The sequence below is a fragment of the Anoplopoma fimbria genome, chromosome 24 (assembly GCF_027596085.1).
Source record: "Anoplopoma fimbria isolate UVic2021 breed Golden Eagle Sablefish chromosome 24, Afim_UVic_2022, whole genome shotgun sequence".
Classification (NCBI taxonomy): domain Eukaryota; kingdom Metazoa; phylum Chordata; class Actinopteri; order Perciformes; family Anoplopomatidae; genus Anoplopoma; species Anoplopoma fimbria.
In genome coordinates, this window is record NC_072472.1 from 21,694,462 (window position 1) to 21,707,352 (window position 12,891).

Consider the following 12,891-nt stretch of genomic DNA (forward strand, 5'->3'; position numbering starts at 1 on the left):
AATCATAAAAGTAAAGACATTTCTAATAAAGCATCAAGCATAATAAAAAAAATATATTGCTGAAAATTTTGCCTCTGAATATTATTTTTGAAGCAAGATAAAGGCCGAGATCTGTTAACTTCAAGTCTTCCACAGTTCCCCCTTTTTTACATTTTATAGTTAATATAACTATTATATATGTCCGCTAGGTGGTGTGATATACAAAAAAAGGCCCAATGATGCAACAATACAGAATATTCTCTTGTTCACTAATGAACTTGTAATCTTCTCTTTAGTCAAGTTAATGATATTATTCTATTGTGTTATTAAACCCTTTTCCATTAAATATCGAATCATTTTGTCTTTATCGACTGTTTTCCTATTGGTTTTCATAGTGAACCTAATCCAAACACAGGTGGGAGGTTGATAAAGTGCCTTGCTCAGTTGAGCAGCTGCAGAACCCATCTGGACATACCCAGATATTTTTGTTTCGTCTAAACATGTATGCTGTTTACTGATAAAGAGCCAATGTTTACCATGCAGCATGTGACATTGCAACTCTACCACATTCCTCACTGACTTAGTGCTGCCCAGCAGGACACACAGTCACCCTGGCTGGAATCTTTCTCATGTTATTCAGCTGGAACGTCCCTGCTGTCTGCTCTTGAAAACAGACATCCAAGCAGACAAACCAAGAGGCAAACTGGTTTAATAAGTCTTCTGTTACACAACGGATCAATGTCAGCACAAAATATCTCAAATTAAGATGACACTTGGTTGGGTTTTTTCCAGCTATTTTATCACAAAAACTGGAAATTTGTAACAGTCTCAAACTATTCATATTTCAATATAGATATTGAAATCTGCCATACTTTGGTTTGTTTTCTAGTGTAGGTCAGTGCATTCAGTGAGGATCATTAATAAGAAATACAGCAACATAGGATCTTGGTAGGATAGGATCAAACTAAATGCTTGTGGTGGAAAGAAGTGCAAAGGATGGGCAAAACAATATGAATATCCTCTGAGTTAACAAATTAAAAGCAGCCACGCTTGACGAACTGAAACACACTGTTAAATTAAACAACAAGCACCATAAAACCGCTACACAAGTAAGATTGTTGTACAACTTTTACAAACATTGTTAAGACTTGTCAACAGAATTTTGAGGCATTAAACGGGGAAATCACACTTAATGTAAGTCTTCAGTCCATATTGTGATCACCTAATTGCAAACGGAACAAAAAGAAAAAGATATCAAATATTCTCCAAGATAAAAAAGGAAGGGTGTGCACAATGCTTTGCTCACTAAAACACAGGGTAGAATGTTGAAACACATCTCTTCAGCCATGTATTGTGGAATGCTGTTGGCATGTGACGTAAAGGAATGCGCTTTCATTTCCCATTTCTCTCGGCATGGCGCAGTAGAAAATATATACACCACACACGCACAGCCAGGTTTTTAAGTGAGTGTGGTTACAGCTCATCTCTCATCTTCTCCCCCTTTGGCCGGACCATCCTGCCAATGAACAGGATGGTGTTCGTCTTCTGGTCCTTTACGAGGAAGATGAAAGGGTGGTCTGCGTAGAAAAGTTTAGGGTTCTTCAGCTTATCTGTGCCAAAGATGCTCATGTCAATTTCGTTGCCGTCGGTGTCCCACTCCATGGCGGAGGCGTGGAACACACTGGCCAGGTAGAGATCCTTCTTCCCGGAGATGTTGGACAAGTCGGCTTTGGATTTGTCCACGGCCTCCGTCAGGCCCAGCTCCCCAAGGTGTTTCTAAACGGGAGCAGATATTCAGATTGTGTAAAACAAGCTTAGACGTTAAGACTGAGGTGCTGTTCTTAGGCCTCCTGAATCTCCTACCTGCAGGTTGTGACTGACTTCCATGCTGACTTTGGGCAGGGACACGGCCACCGCTGTCTGCTGCAGCTTGCCCATCCACGTGTCCAGCTGCTTCTTGGTCAGCATCTTCTCCAGTCTCTGCAGCGGTTCCACTTGGTGGGGCATGATGAACACCACAGTGGACTTCTTGTGAGCCAGAGGCATGCTCAGGAGAGTCAACTTATTGGTTTTGTCATCGTAGAAGCCATAGAGGCCTGAGGCAACAAAATACATGTATTACAAGTATTATCAATGTCTGTTGTGTGTTGGACTATAATAAACCATCCCAAATTCACTCATTCACCACTCTCTGTAAAATAGTTACTCATTTGTCTACTCTATTGTGAACATTAAGATGAGATTTCATACACTTATGAATCATTGTCATTCTGCGTCATGACTGACAGGTGTGAGGTCACCCAACTGTAATTGTAGCATATAAAATGCATAGGATTGCATTGTATCAGAAACCAGTGTTTCTGTTCCACTGTGTGAATTTAGGTACTATGTTGTCTTGCTCTGACATTTGACATGCGATGGTCTAGGGCTTATGGGAAAGGATGTTTGTTTAAAGCCACTAAAAACAGAAATATTGAATAAACAACATTATTAGATTCGATTACCATTGAGTGAGGTTAAATACCAAGGTTGTATTTTTAGTTATTTGCAATAATATAAATGCCAACGTGATTTTTAATAAATAATGCTGATAAAGAGGGCTAAATATACTGTAAATGGGTGCAGCAGGGATGAAGATTTTTGCAGTCCAACCCTGGAGTAAGCATCACACTGGTTCCCTCAACAAAAAGCCAATGGGATTTTACCATCGGATTTTGGATTATTGCAGAAAATAAACTCAGCAAGGTAATCTTCCCAAATGAACACCACTTTTATGATTAAAGCGTAATTACAATCACCGGAAGAACAAAGCAAACGTTAGCCTATAAAGGAACTACACCACAGTCACATTAATTCATGTCACCACCACTAAACTAAAGGAGGACAAGTGTTCTAGTGAGGACGTTTAGTCGTCTCATTTAGACACTTTTTAAAGACACCTAAACACTTTAAAATTCACCAGAGGGCTATTTACTGACATATTTTGTATTATAGAACAAAATGTTAAAATCACACCTTTGTGTTTTTTGAAAACCCCTTTTCAAAAAAACCATTGACTTTAGACAAGGGAACCTGGTTTTAGGACTCAATCCAGCAGCACTCTATAACTGTATCTTTAACTCACCATAAAAAGGCAAATTGTTGTTTTTACACAGCATATATCCCAAAATGTGTTGTTTCACATGTTGTTTCTGAACTGTCTCCACATACCTGTGCGGTGCATCATCTGCACCGATACAGTGTAGCTATGGGGCAACATAAATCCACGGTTGTCCACCATCTTATGATGGAACTGTTCATCCCAGTGAGCTGTGAGAAATAAAATAAATATATTTTAATAGCATTTAAAGGAGTTACACTGCACAAACACAAGTTGTATGCGGAGTGGACTCACGTTTGAAAAACATAGCATTGACGATCATCGCCCCGTCAGTCTGCTTTACATCCTTGGTGATCTCTGGCAGTTTGCCATCGGTGGACTTGGCCGCCCACTCGTTGATGGAGCTCACAGCGCTCTTCTTATCTCTGAAGTTGATCTTAGAGTGGTCACAGTTGTAGTGCTTTTTGCTGCTTTTGACAAAGTCCTCAGTGAAGGTGACGGAGCTGGGTCCGTAGAGGCGGTTGCTGATCTTCCAGGTGACATTGCGGGTCTTCGGGTCGCTCACCTCGGTCAGGAGCTCGGCCAGACCGGAGTGCAGCTGCTCGTCTTTGACCTTAGCTGCATTCAGAAGGGTTTTGACCTGAGAGGCGGTGGAGGCTTTGCCCCCAAGAGCCACCAGACCCAGAGAGGAGGCCACGACGACGGGGGATATGAGGATGTTTTCCATGTTTTTCTCCTTGGCCATCTTTTGGTAGAGACTGAAAGCCAGCTTTGCGCTGTTGTCAGCCAGGATGGTGGCGTGGTTACTCAGGACTTTGTCTGGCGAGGCCGCGGTGGCTGCCTTAGCTGAAGTGGCCATGAGGACCAGGGCTACCAGGTTTGTCACCCACATGTTGTAACGCTGTGGAGAAAACCTACGAGAAGACATGAAGACAATCATCAGTCATTCATGTGCTGACCTAAGAAGTAGGGCTGGGCGATAATTAAAAATGATAATTTATTGTCTTCCAATGTATCGTGATGAAATAATAAATCGATATATGGTGATATACCATTACATCGTCTAAATTGATAATAATCACAAACCAGCTCAAATTTCGCCGAAAATCTGATAATTTTGCTCAAAAGTTCTTAATTAAATTATAAAATACTCGACAAGTATTTAAGTCAGACAAGAGTTTACAAAGCCATGTGGTTATTTCATGAAACCTATTGATTGAATTACCAGGAAAAAAATATATCGTGATGTATATCTTGATCAATATTATTAATAAAGTGAAAGACGATTTTTAGCAATACCAACCTAGCTTACGAGGAGGATAGAAAACTCTTGTTTGGGGTGATGTTTGTCCTGTTTCAGTTTAAAATAGCTTGATCACCTCACTTTTCACAAACTCAAGGAGCCAATTCTGTGGAATATTTAGGGTTAACTCTGCCGTTTTTAAGGATAAAAGCAGGGAAGATGGGTTAGCCGATACCATTCCAGTGAAATCTCTCCCAGTAGACCTCAAGCCAAGACTTACGTAACCGCCACGTCGGCAGCTGCAGGATGCAACTTAGCCAAAAATATTGGCCAGCCAGGTCCCAGTTCTTAATGTCTTGAGAACACAACAGATGTTTAGGGGATGAAAAGTATCTATAGAGGAATATGTGTGGTTGATGCTGACTGGTTCCTTGATGTGTGGAAGAAGTGACCACGTGTTGACGCACACTCAACCAATGTCAAGTCTTTATTCCAGTCCACGTATATAGAGAGCATGTGTGCTTTAAGAACGGGAGGTTTTGCGCATATGGCCAATTATGGTTACAGTTAGGGTTTTATCGAACAATACTAATCAGTCTGTGTACTGACAAATTAATTAGCCAAGTATTAGCCTCTTAATAAAATCCATTACAGAAACCACAGTCCACATAAAAGTGAAGGATGACATACATGAGGAGTCTCCTTTCAGCAGCTTCCTAGACATGTTTCTACAGGCTCACAGAGAAAGATGGGAGAGATATCCGACTGATCTTTGCAAGAGATCACTTTTAAAAGGCTGAGAGTTTTTGTCCACATTATTCCTAAAATACTGTGTTTAGCTGTGTGTTTAAAGTAGTACTTGAAGATTAATCTTTTCTCTGTTGCAAGTTAGAACAGAATAAAAACAGATGAATAGACCTATCAAATGCCAATGATGTGATCTAAGTAGCATTTGTAAAGTAACACTGCATGTGACCTTTTGAAATCATACTCTCTTTAAATGACCCGGTGACAGACATTTGGTACATTTGGTTTAAATGTGGTTTCTTTCACGTTCTTCAGAATCTTTTTTGGTAGATCTATACCAGTTTGAGACTTAGAGGACTGAATGATGAGAGACTATCTTGTGAACTTTTAATTCACGAGAGACACTGTGTATGTTAATGTCATCAGTTAAAAAAAAAATGTCTTTTGGACCACAGCAGTGTAAAATGTAGATAAAGGAAAAAGAAATGTAACAGATGAAATCAGTTTAAAAAGTTTCAGCCATCTCCCTAAATGTCTGAACTTTGAGAAACAATACTTTGAGAAACGATACTTTCAAAAGATACTATCCCACAACTTGGATTAACCACACTGCTTGAATTTGCATGGAATTTTAAACCGCATATCACAGATCTGACTCTTTGGCCTTTACACATGCCTGGGCATTTCCCACCAGTTGAACACTGCTCTGCATAGTCTCCCTTCCCCCTTCCCTTACTCCTAGACCTTTTTTATCTTACCTTATTAGGCTCTCTCAGCAGTTTGTCCTCAAGCTTGCTTACAAATAGATTCCCCGGCGCTGATCTGCTCTATGTTAAGTTAATGCATGTAATGGTTGGAATCAGAGTTGTGTGAGACAGTTGCAATAATTTCCATGCCCAGTTGTTAGAGCATTAAAATCTCTGCACTGGGATCTTCCTCTCAGGCCGCCCCGCCTAGTATTCAGGGCAAAAGAATCCTTCCCCTCCAGGTCCTAAAGCCTGAACGTGGAGCCCAGCTGGAGCCCTCAAACAGCTACCAGTCAGCAACCCATAATAAAGTTTCCTCTCATTACTTAAACCTCCTGTTATGTTCATTTGTCAGGAACAGCAATGATGTTCCCGGGTCACAATGACCCAGTGCATGTTTACTCATCCAAAAGTTGTCAGAAACCAAAAAATCCTAATAAACATAGTTTGTCCCTCATTACCAACACCATTACTAACAATTCAATCAGTATTTAGTGGAATGGTGTTATTCGCCCCTCACAGATCATAGTTCCATGAGGATAATTCAATTGTTTTCATGAAAAACACATGTTCAAACAATTTTTTAGGTACATTGGAAAAACCTATATATTAATTGCATTAGTCTTACATAACATATATATTTTGTGATGTAGGTAAATAGAGCTGAGACACCTCTTCTGTTCAGGGTCATATTGACCTGCTCACTTAAACTCAAGCCAAATGAGTCACAAGGATTTGTATTGAAAGTAAACTTTATTTATGTTTATTTATAGTGTCTTATTGACCCCAGCAAGGATAAGGAGCCCCACATATGCATGTAAATGCGATTCATCCAGCTCCTTCCACTTCTCCCCCAAAACACGTGTCCCTTCTAGATTAGTCATTTCTAGAATGAGTTTCTATATTGAGTTTGACTTGATGTCTGTGACACGAGTCCCTGCCATCCTAGTAGGGCCTGGCACTGTCTTTATAATGTTTTCGGCAGACAGTCTTGACTGACGAATATTGGGTGAGGATGACAACTGTATTTCACATTTTTTGACATGAATGTCTTGTTTGGAGGAATTTCCTCATCTGATGGTTGATAATCAGTATCATCATAATCTGAATTGACCTCAAGATGGTCTTCATCTTCAGACACATCCTCCTCTATTTCACTGTTGTGATCAAGGATATGTTCCAGAGCCTCCAGAGCGGTCATCCTTTAGTTTCTGTTGCTCATTTTGTCTTACAGTAAACTGCTGTATTGTATGTAGCTGCAGTGTGTCATGTTGGTAGAACTCCCAAGCAACCCTTTTGTATGTTTCGCCCCTGACCTGCTAAATGTGGGTAGAGTTTTCCCGACGGGAAAATAAAAGGTTCCCATCAAAGTCATAATAATATCTGTGTTTCTCGCACAGGTGGGGTAGTGAGAAAGAGTGTGTGTGTGTGTGTGTGTGTGCGTGTTAGACGGGGATGAAATATGGTGTGTGTGTGTGTGTGTGTTTGTGTCTGTGCATAAGGATGTGTGTGTAATATCTGTGTGTCTCTGTGTGGGGTGTGTGTGTGTGTGTGTGTGTGTGTGTGTGTGTGTGTGTGTGTGTGTGTGTGTGTGTGTGTGTGTGTGTGGTGGGAGTGTGTGAAACACCTTGTCTCGCCTTTGCAAAGAAAGAAATGGTCTAAACTTGACACTTCTGAACCCTTATAGGCTCCACTTTCACTGCCGGGTCAAATTGACCCAAACAGAATCTTTTAATATAAACATACAGGGGTGGGGGGGGGTATGATATGAACCATTTTTATTTTTACCATTGATTACACAAATTAAGGCAAGTAGAATAAGTTTCATAATGAAAAAGTACTTTTTAGTACTACTTAGTAAAATATTTTTTCTAGATTTTCAAGCTTTGAAAACAAGACAAGAGGGCAACATAACAAGAGGGTTAACTATTATGGTTGTACCGAAATACATGACAGTTTCACTCAGCTGCTTCAATGAAATTAACAAGAGTTATATTATACACAACGTAAAGTTGCTTTAACTGTTGTTTTTTAGGAATATTTGTATTTATATAAAATGAAGCTATGCCATTAGAAACTAGTTTACATGCTTTAACATTCCTACTTTTATTGTGCCTTCACTTTTCCGATTATGTAAAATTCATAATTCTCATTTGTACTTCTTTTTTGTATATTGTGCATTCAGCATGAATGATCTTTATTTGTATTGTGCCAGTGCTTTGCATGCCTTTTGTCTTCCATCCCCCACCCTGTAATTGCCCCTCTCGGACTCTGCCACGTGACTACTAAACGGGCCTACTGGGCACAGGCACAGGGGCCCAAGTGTCAGGGGCCCCCTTGGCCTAAATGTATCTCAAAGAGGCACATTCCAACCAGGAAGAAACTCAAAATGTCCACGAAGAAACATTAAAAGACTACACAGTCATACAAACCGACTACAGAGAGAGGCAAAACAGCTGCAAAGAGACTTAAAGAGACTCAAACAGCTATAAGAAATGGCAAAACAACCACAAAGAGACACAAAATGACAACAAACAAACATTTAATGACTACAAAGACACACAAAACAAATTAAAAAAATGCAAAACAGCTAAGAAGATACACAAAGAGAATCACAACAGCTATGAAAAGGGCCAAAACAAGCACAAGGAGACACAAAATGACTAGAAAGAGACACAACACAACCACAAAGAGATACAAAACATCTGCAGGAGATGAGGTGGGGCCTTTTGCATGTCTGAGGCCAGGGGCCGACGTTTCATAACTCGCCCGTTGGTTGGACAGATTCCCTCATTAAACTTCAACTATTTCATATTTGTTTGGTATCTTGGCATTGCTGTGGCTTCCCTTCCCATTGATTGTCATAGTGTCTGGTAATGTCTTGACATTTCTTTGACTTACTGTTGATGAGATGTGAGGTGAACTTTTTTCCCCAGGAAAGACCTACAGTACAAGACTGTTTGGAAAAGGACATAAGATAAGATAAGATAAGATAATCCTTTATTAGTCCCGCAGCGGGGAAATTTGCAGGCTTACAACAGCGTAGAGTAAAGTGCACACAAGAGACATAGTAGAAGAAGACAAGCTAAGAAATGAAAAATAAAATAAAACAAGTATTATAAATAAGCAATAAAAAAATAAAAAAAAACAATAACTGAAATATTATATTTACAGACAGAGAAAAAAACCCAACAACAACTATTTTAACTATTTTTAACTTTTTTAACTATTATTGCACAGTGTAATGTGTAATGTATAATGTATTGCACAGGTGAAATTTTCTGTCATGTTATTATTGTGGAGTCCACCACCAGCTCTTTCTGTAATGTATTGAGTACATACATACATCTGTTAATGTATCTATTCATATATCTTTTAAACAGCAGCTGAAGAGCAATACATTAATTTGAGCATGCTGTACAGGACATTCTTTGAAACTATATAGAGTCCGTCTGACAATAACATGAATGAATGAGAAGCAACCTCAAGCCACATCAGATACCTCAGTGTTACATAACCAATAGTGCTGATGGTGTCAGAGAAGTGGTCTGGCCAGATTAAAAGCCCTACAGACACAGAGGTGGAGAATTTAGTAGCAACATGGTATCTGATGCATGAAAAACACAAACACAGGCTATGTTCACCTGACACCAAAGAGCATTGATACTTCATTTGCCGACATGCCAGATAGGGTGCCCGGTGGCCCTCCAACCATTTCTGCAATGCACAATGAAAATCAATAGTGTCCCGATGGGATATTTTTAATGTTAATAAGGCGCCATTGGGCCCACATTTTTTTTTTTATCTATAGACTAAAGAGTTTAATTATTGAAAAAACTAATAATAAAATCAGTTAATTGTAAAATAAAGCGTTTTAAAAAAGAACTTCTGATATTTCCTTTTTATGATAATATTATTTATGTTTAGTAACTGGCCCCTAGCCTCCTCCCAATTTGCATAAGTGACAAGGCAGACAGGATGTGGTGTGGGTTTCTGCCTGGTTCTAACTGTATCAGTACCCCTACTGTCTTCTTATGCCTATTGTCCACAAAGACAAACTAGTTCAGTAACTTATACAGATATATTCAGTATGATTTTTCATAGTCAGTTCAGTAGGCTATCTAAAGACCTGATGAGTGAAGGGAGTATGCTTCCTTCTCTTCTTCCTGATGTCACCCCCCCCTCCCATTTAGGAGTGGTGTGTGATGTGGATCAGGCAGCAGGAAGTTACAGTAGGAGCGGATGCATGTCCGCTGTAACACTGCCCTGCTCTATAACGCTTGTTGCAGCTGTTGTTGTGTACTTTAGGAGACCGTTCATTTCAGACACGTCTAATCCAGATATGATATGACGTAAGAGTTCAGAGGGAAAAAATGTTAATTGCAGATTTTATTGTGTTTCTTACTCCTCTAAACCTTTGGTCCGTTTCTAAGTCAGTTTCACAAAACACCTCGTACTATATAGCATTGCAAATCAGTTAACCTGATATCAAGTCCCTATGTTTTACTGTGTTCTACATGTATCATGTGTCAGCTCTTCCCCTGCTGACTCGGCTGAGGTTTTGGTTTGTTTGTTTGTTTAGACATTCTCACACTCCCACACGTGTTAACATTACTGACTTTCCACGTTTAATTTGGTTAGATATTGGTATTCTGGCACCAGCTTTTATCTGAGCATTGCTTGTCATGGAAGAACTACAATATTAGCAGATTAACAGATTCATTTCATGTCTATGATCATATGTTTAGCTTTAGAAGCCAGAGAGACAAGTGACCACCAGTTCAGTGGGTACAGATGTCCTCTGCTGGCTGAAATAGATAAATACGGCCTGTTAGCTGAGCAGCAGAAGTACTACCTAAGGCCACTAGAGGTCAGAGAAGAGCTAACAATAAAGACAGATTGCAAAACAGCATTCTTTTTTTGCTACCACTGATACTAGTACTACTGCTAGGATACTGTTCCTATCACTGCCACCACCATTTGTATTGTCCATAGATCAACAATTCTGTTGAAAAAATGTATTACAATATGAGGCCAGAAAAGATGCAAAGCTCCTTTTTATCTGAATAAGACTAAAGGCACGTGATTTACATTCATGCAACTTCATCCCTACTTAAAACTGGATTCTGCCTTACGCTGCCTTACGTTTTGTAAAAACATGCAGGCTCACACACTCATTGTTCCTCCGATGCACATGTTGCTATTTATTGCCAAGACATTGTTAGAATTAAAATTATACCTCCTTTTATCTCCAGCCTTTATCCTTTAATATAGCAATACTGGATCTACAAATTGGATTATTTTTTAAATGTCCCCAAGGTGAGCTTAGAACTTGAAATGACCTGCACAATATCAATTCCTCACTCCCTTCATTCAATACCATTTTAAAGATCTTCTGCAAAGCACGCTGAAGGAAACATGTTGTCTTTTTACATAATCTTTAATATCGCTGATATTGCCTGTGTGCCTCTCTTCTTTTAATATGTTTCCTTGTGTTGCCTTTATGTCCTCCGGTCTTGTATCTAAAATGGGACCTTCCTGGCTAAATAAAGGATAAAATGAAAATTTATAAAAATGATCATGGTCATACTTTATTTACACAAATTATTGTTTTATTTGTAATAATTGTATTATTATTATTTGGAATTACTTATTTTCAGTTCAAAATGCCTCTCCTGACATGTGTCTTTTCCACTAAGACGCCATCAAAGGACCAGCATGCATCTCTTCTGTGAGAGAACTGCTAGTTGAGGGGCCGTCACTGCCACCGCTTAATTGTTTGGGATTAAAGGGATCTGACGTAATTATCCCAGGGCCAAGGGTTAATCTCTGACTGCTGGGCCTGGAATAGATCTCTGAGGCTACAAGACGCTACTCTACCTCTTTGCCAGGTGTGGTATTGGCTCTTTTACAGTCAGGTAGAACCGCTCAGTTCAATAGTGTAGTGACACTAAACTGAAGAGAAGAGTACAGCACTGTCATGCTCAAACCCCATTAGGGTTTAAAGATGTATATGACTCAATAAGTTGATAGGGCGTTGTCTGAATATAGTCTCATGAAAACATTCATGTCAGCCCCTATGGAAACTCCTCGTCACGGTAAACCCCATCCAAACCTCCGCCCTCGTAGCTCTGTCTGGTACATTCCAGAAAACACTAACATTTCCTAGAGATGGGGACAATGCCAACCCTCCATGGTGGTTTCATCCCCCCCTCCTGCAGAGAAGTTTAATTAAATTATTTCTCTCTAATCCCTCTTTGAGCTCTCCTTCCTGACATCTCCCCACTTCAAACTTGCCACATACTTAATTTAACCTTGGAAACACCTCTCAACTCCAGCACATGACACATATACTGTCCAAATGGAACAAACGAGGCTGGAGATGATCAACAGGAAGAGGTACAAACCTCAGCCTCCCCCGTATAACTTCTCATGTCTCCTCCTCCTCCTCCTCCTCAGTCCATCTATCTCCTCTGTTTAAGCTGTCTTATACATCTGCATTTTTAATATATGCATTAATGGCAAATTTATGGCGTCTGCAGAAAGACAGAAATTGTATGTCTGGTGCTCCATATGTTTGCAATGAAGATTCAACAGACTGCAAAAATGACCCATATATTTTATCAGGTAGTGAGTCTTAAAATATTTTGAAAATACTAAACTAAATATGTTCAGGGGATTCAATAAATTCACATGTCCATACTGTTTGATATAAGGAGTCACTTTGTTACTAGACAGTACGTCTTTCTTGTTTCCACAGAGTTCCTGAAGCAAATGAAGCAGTGTTTAAAAAGGATATTTGCAACTTTACTAAACAATTTATTCTTCTTTCAGTGTATCACTGATTGAAAGTAAGCCATCAATCATGTGAACATTTACTTGAATTGTTTAGATTTTTTTTGCAGCAGCAGCAGCAGCAAAATCATTTTAAACGTATTTATATTGAATTCAAAGACTACAACAGCAAAAAGAAATTCTAAAAAATATTGTACCCTTTGTTTGTATGCATTGGAACTTGGTGTCAATTATTAATAAATAATCTGCTCATGCTTTATAAATCACCTGTAAGTAATTAA

General features: G+C 39.3%; 1 protein-coding gene across 1 annotated transcript; it reads right to left on the reverse strand.

Annotated features, from left to right (window-relative positions):
- Positions 1-671: 671 nt before the first annotated feature.
- serpinh1a (serpin peptidase inhibitor, clade H (heat shock protein 47), member 1a) lies at positions 672-6,007 on the reverse strand. The gene is made up of 5 exons (XM_054625683.1): positions 5,828-6,007; positions 3,374-3,993; positions 3,190-3,288; positions 1,843-2,075; positions 672-1,755 (listed from the first exon to the last, which is right to left on the reverse strand). The coding sequence occupies exons 2-5, from the start codon at positions 3,969-3,971 to the stop codon at positions 1,453-1,455; spliced, it is 1,233 nt and encodes a 410-aa protein (XP_054481658.1). The 5' UTR covers positions 3,972-3,993; positions 5,828-6,007; the 3' UTR covers positions 672-1,452.
- Positions 6,008-12,891: the final 6,884 nt, after the last annotated feature.

Excerpts from the sequence above, each read along its gene's own strand:
- serpinh1a (XM_054625683.1), bottom strand. The coding sequence starts at position 3,971 with ATGTGGGTGACAAACCTGGTAGCCCTGGTCCTCATGGCCACTTCAGCT. Across the intron at positions 2,076-3,189 it reads GCAGATGATGCACCGCACAG|GCCTCTATGGCTTCTACGAT; the intron begins GTATGTGGAGAC and ends TTGTTGCCTCAG. Across the intron at positions 1,756-1,842 it reads AAGTCAGTCACAACCTGCAG|AAACACCTTGGGGAGCTGGG; the intron begins GTAGGAGATTCA and ends GCTCCCGTTTAG.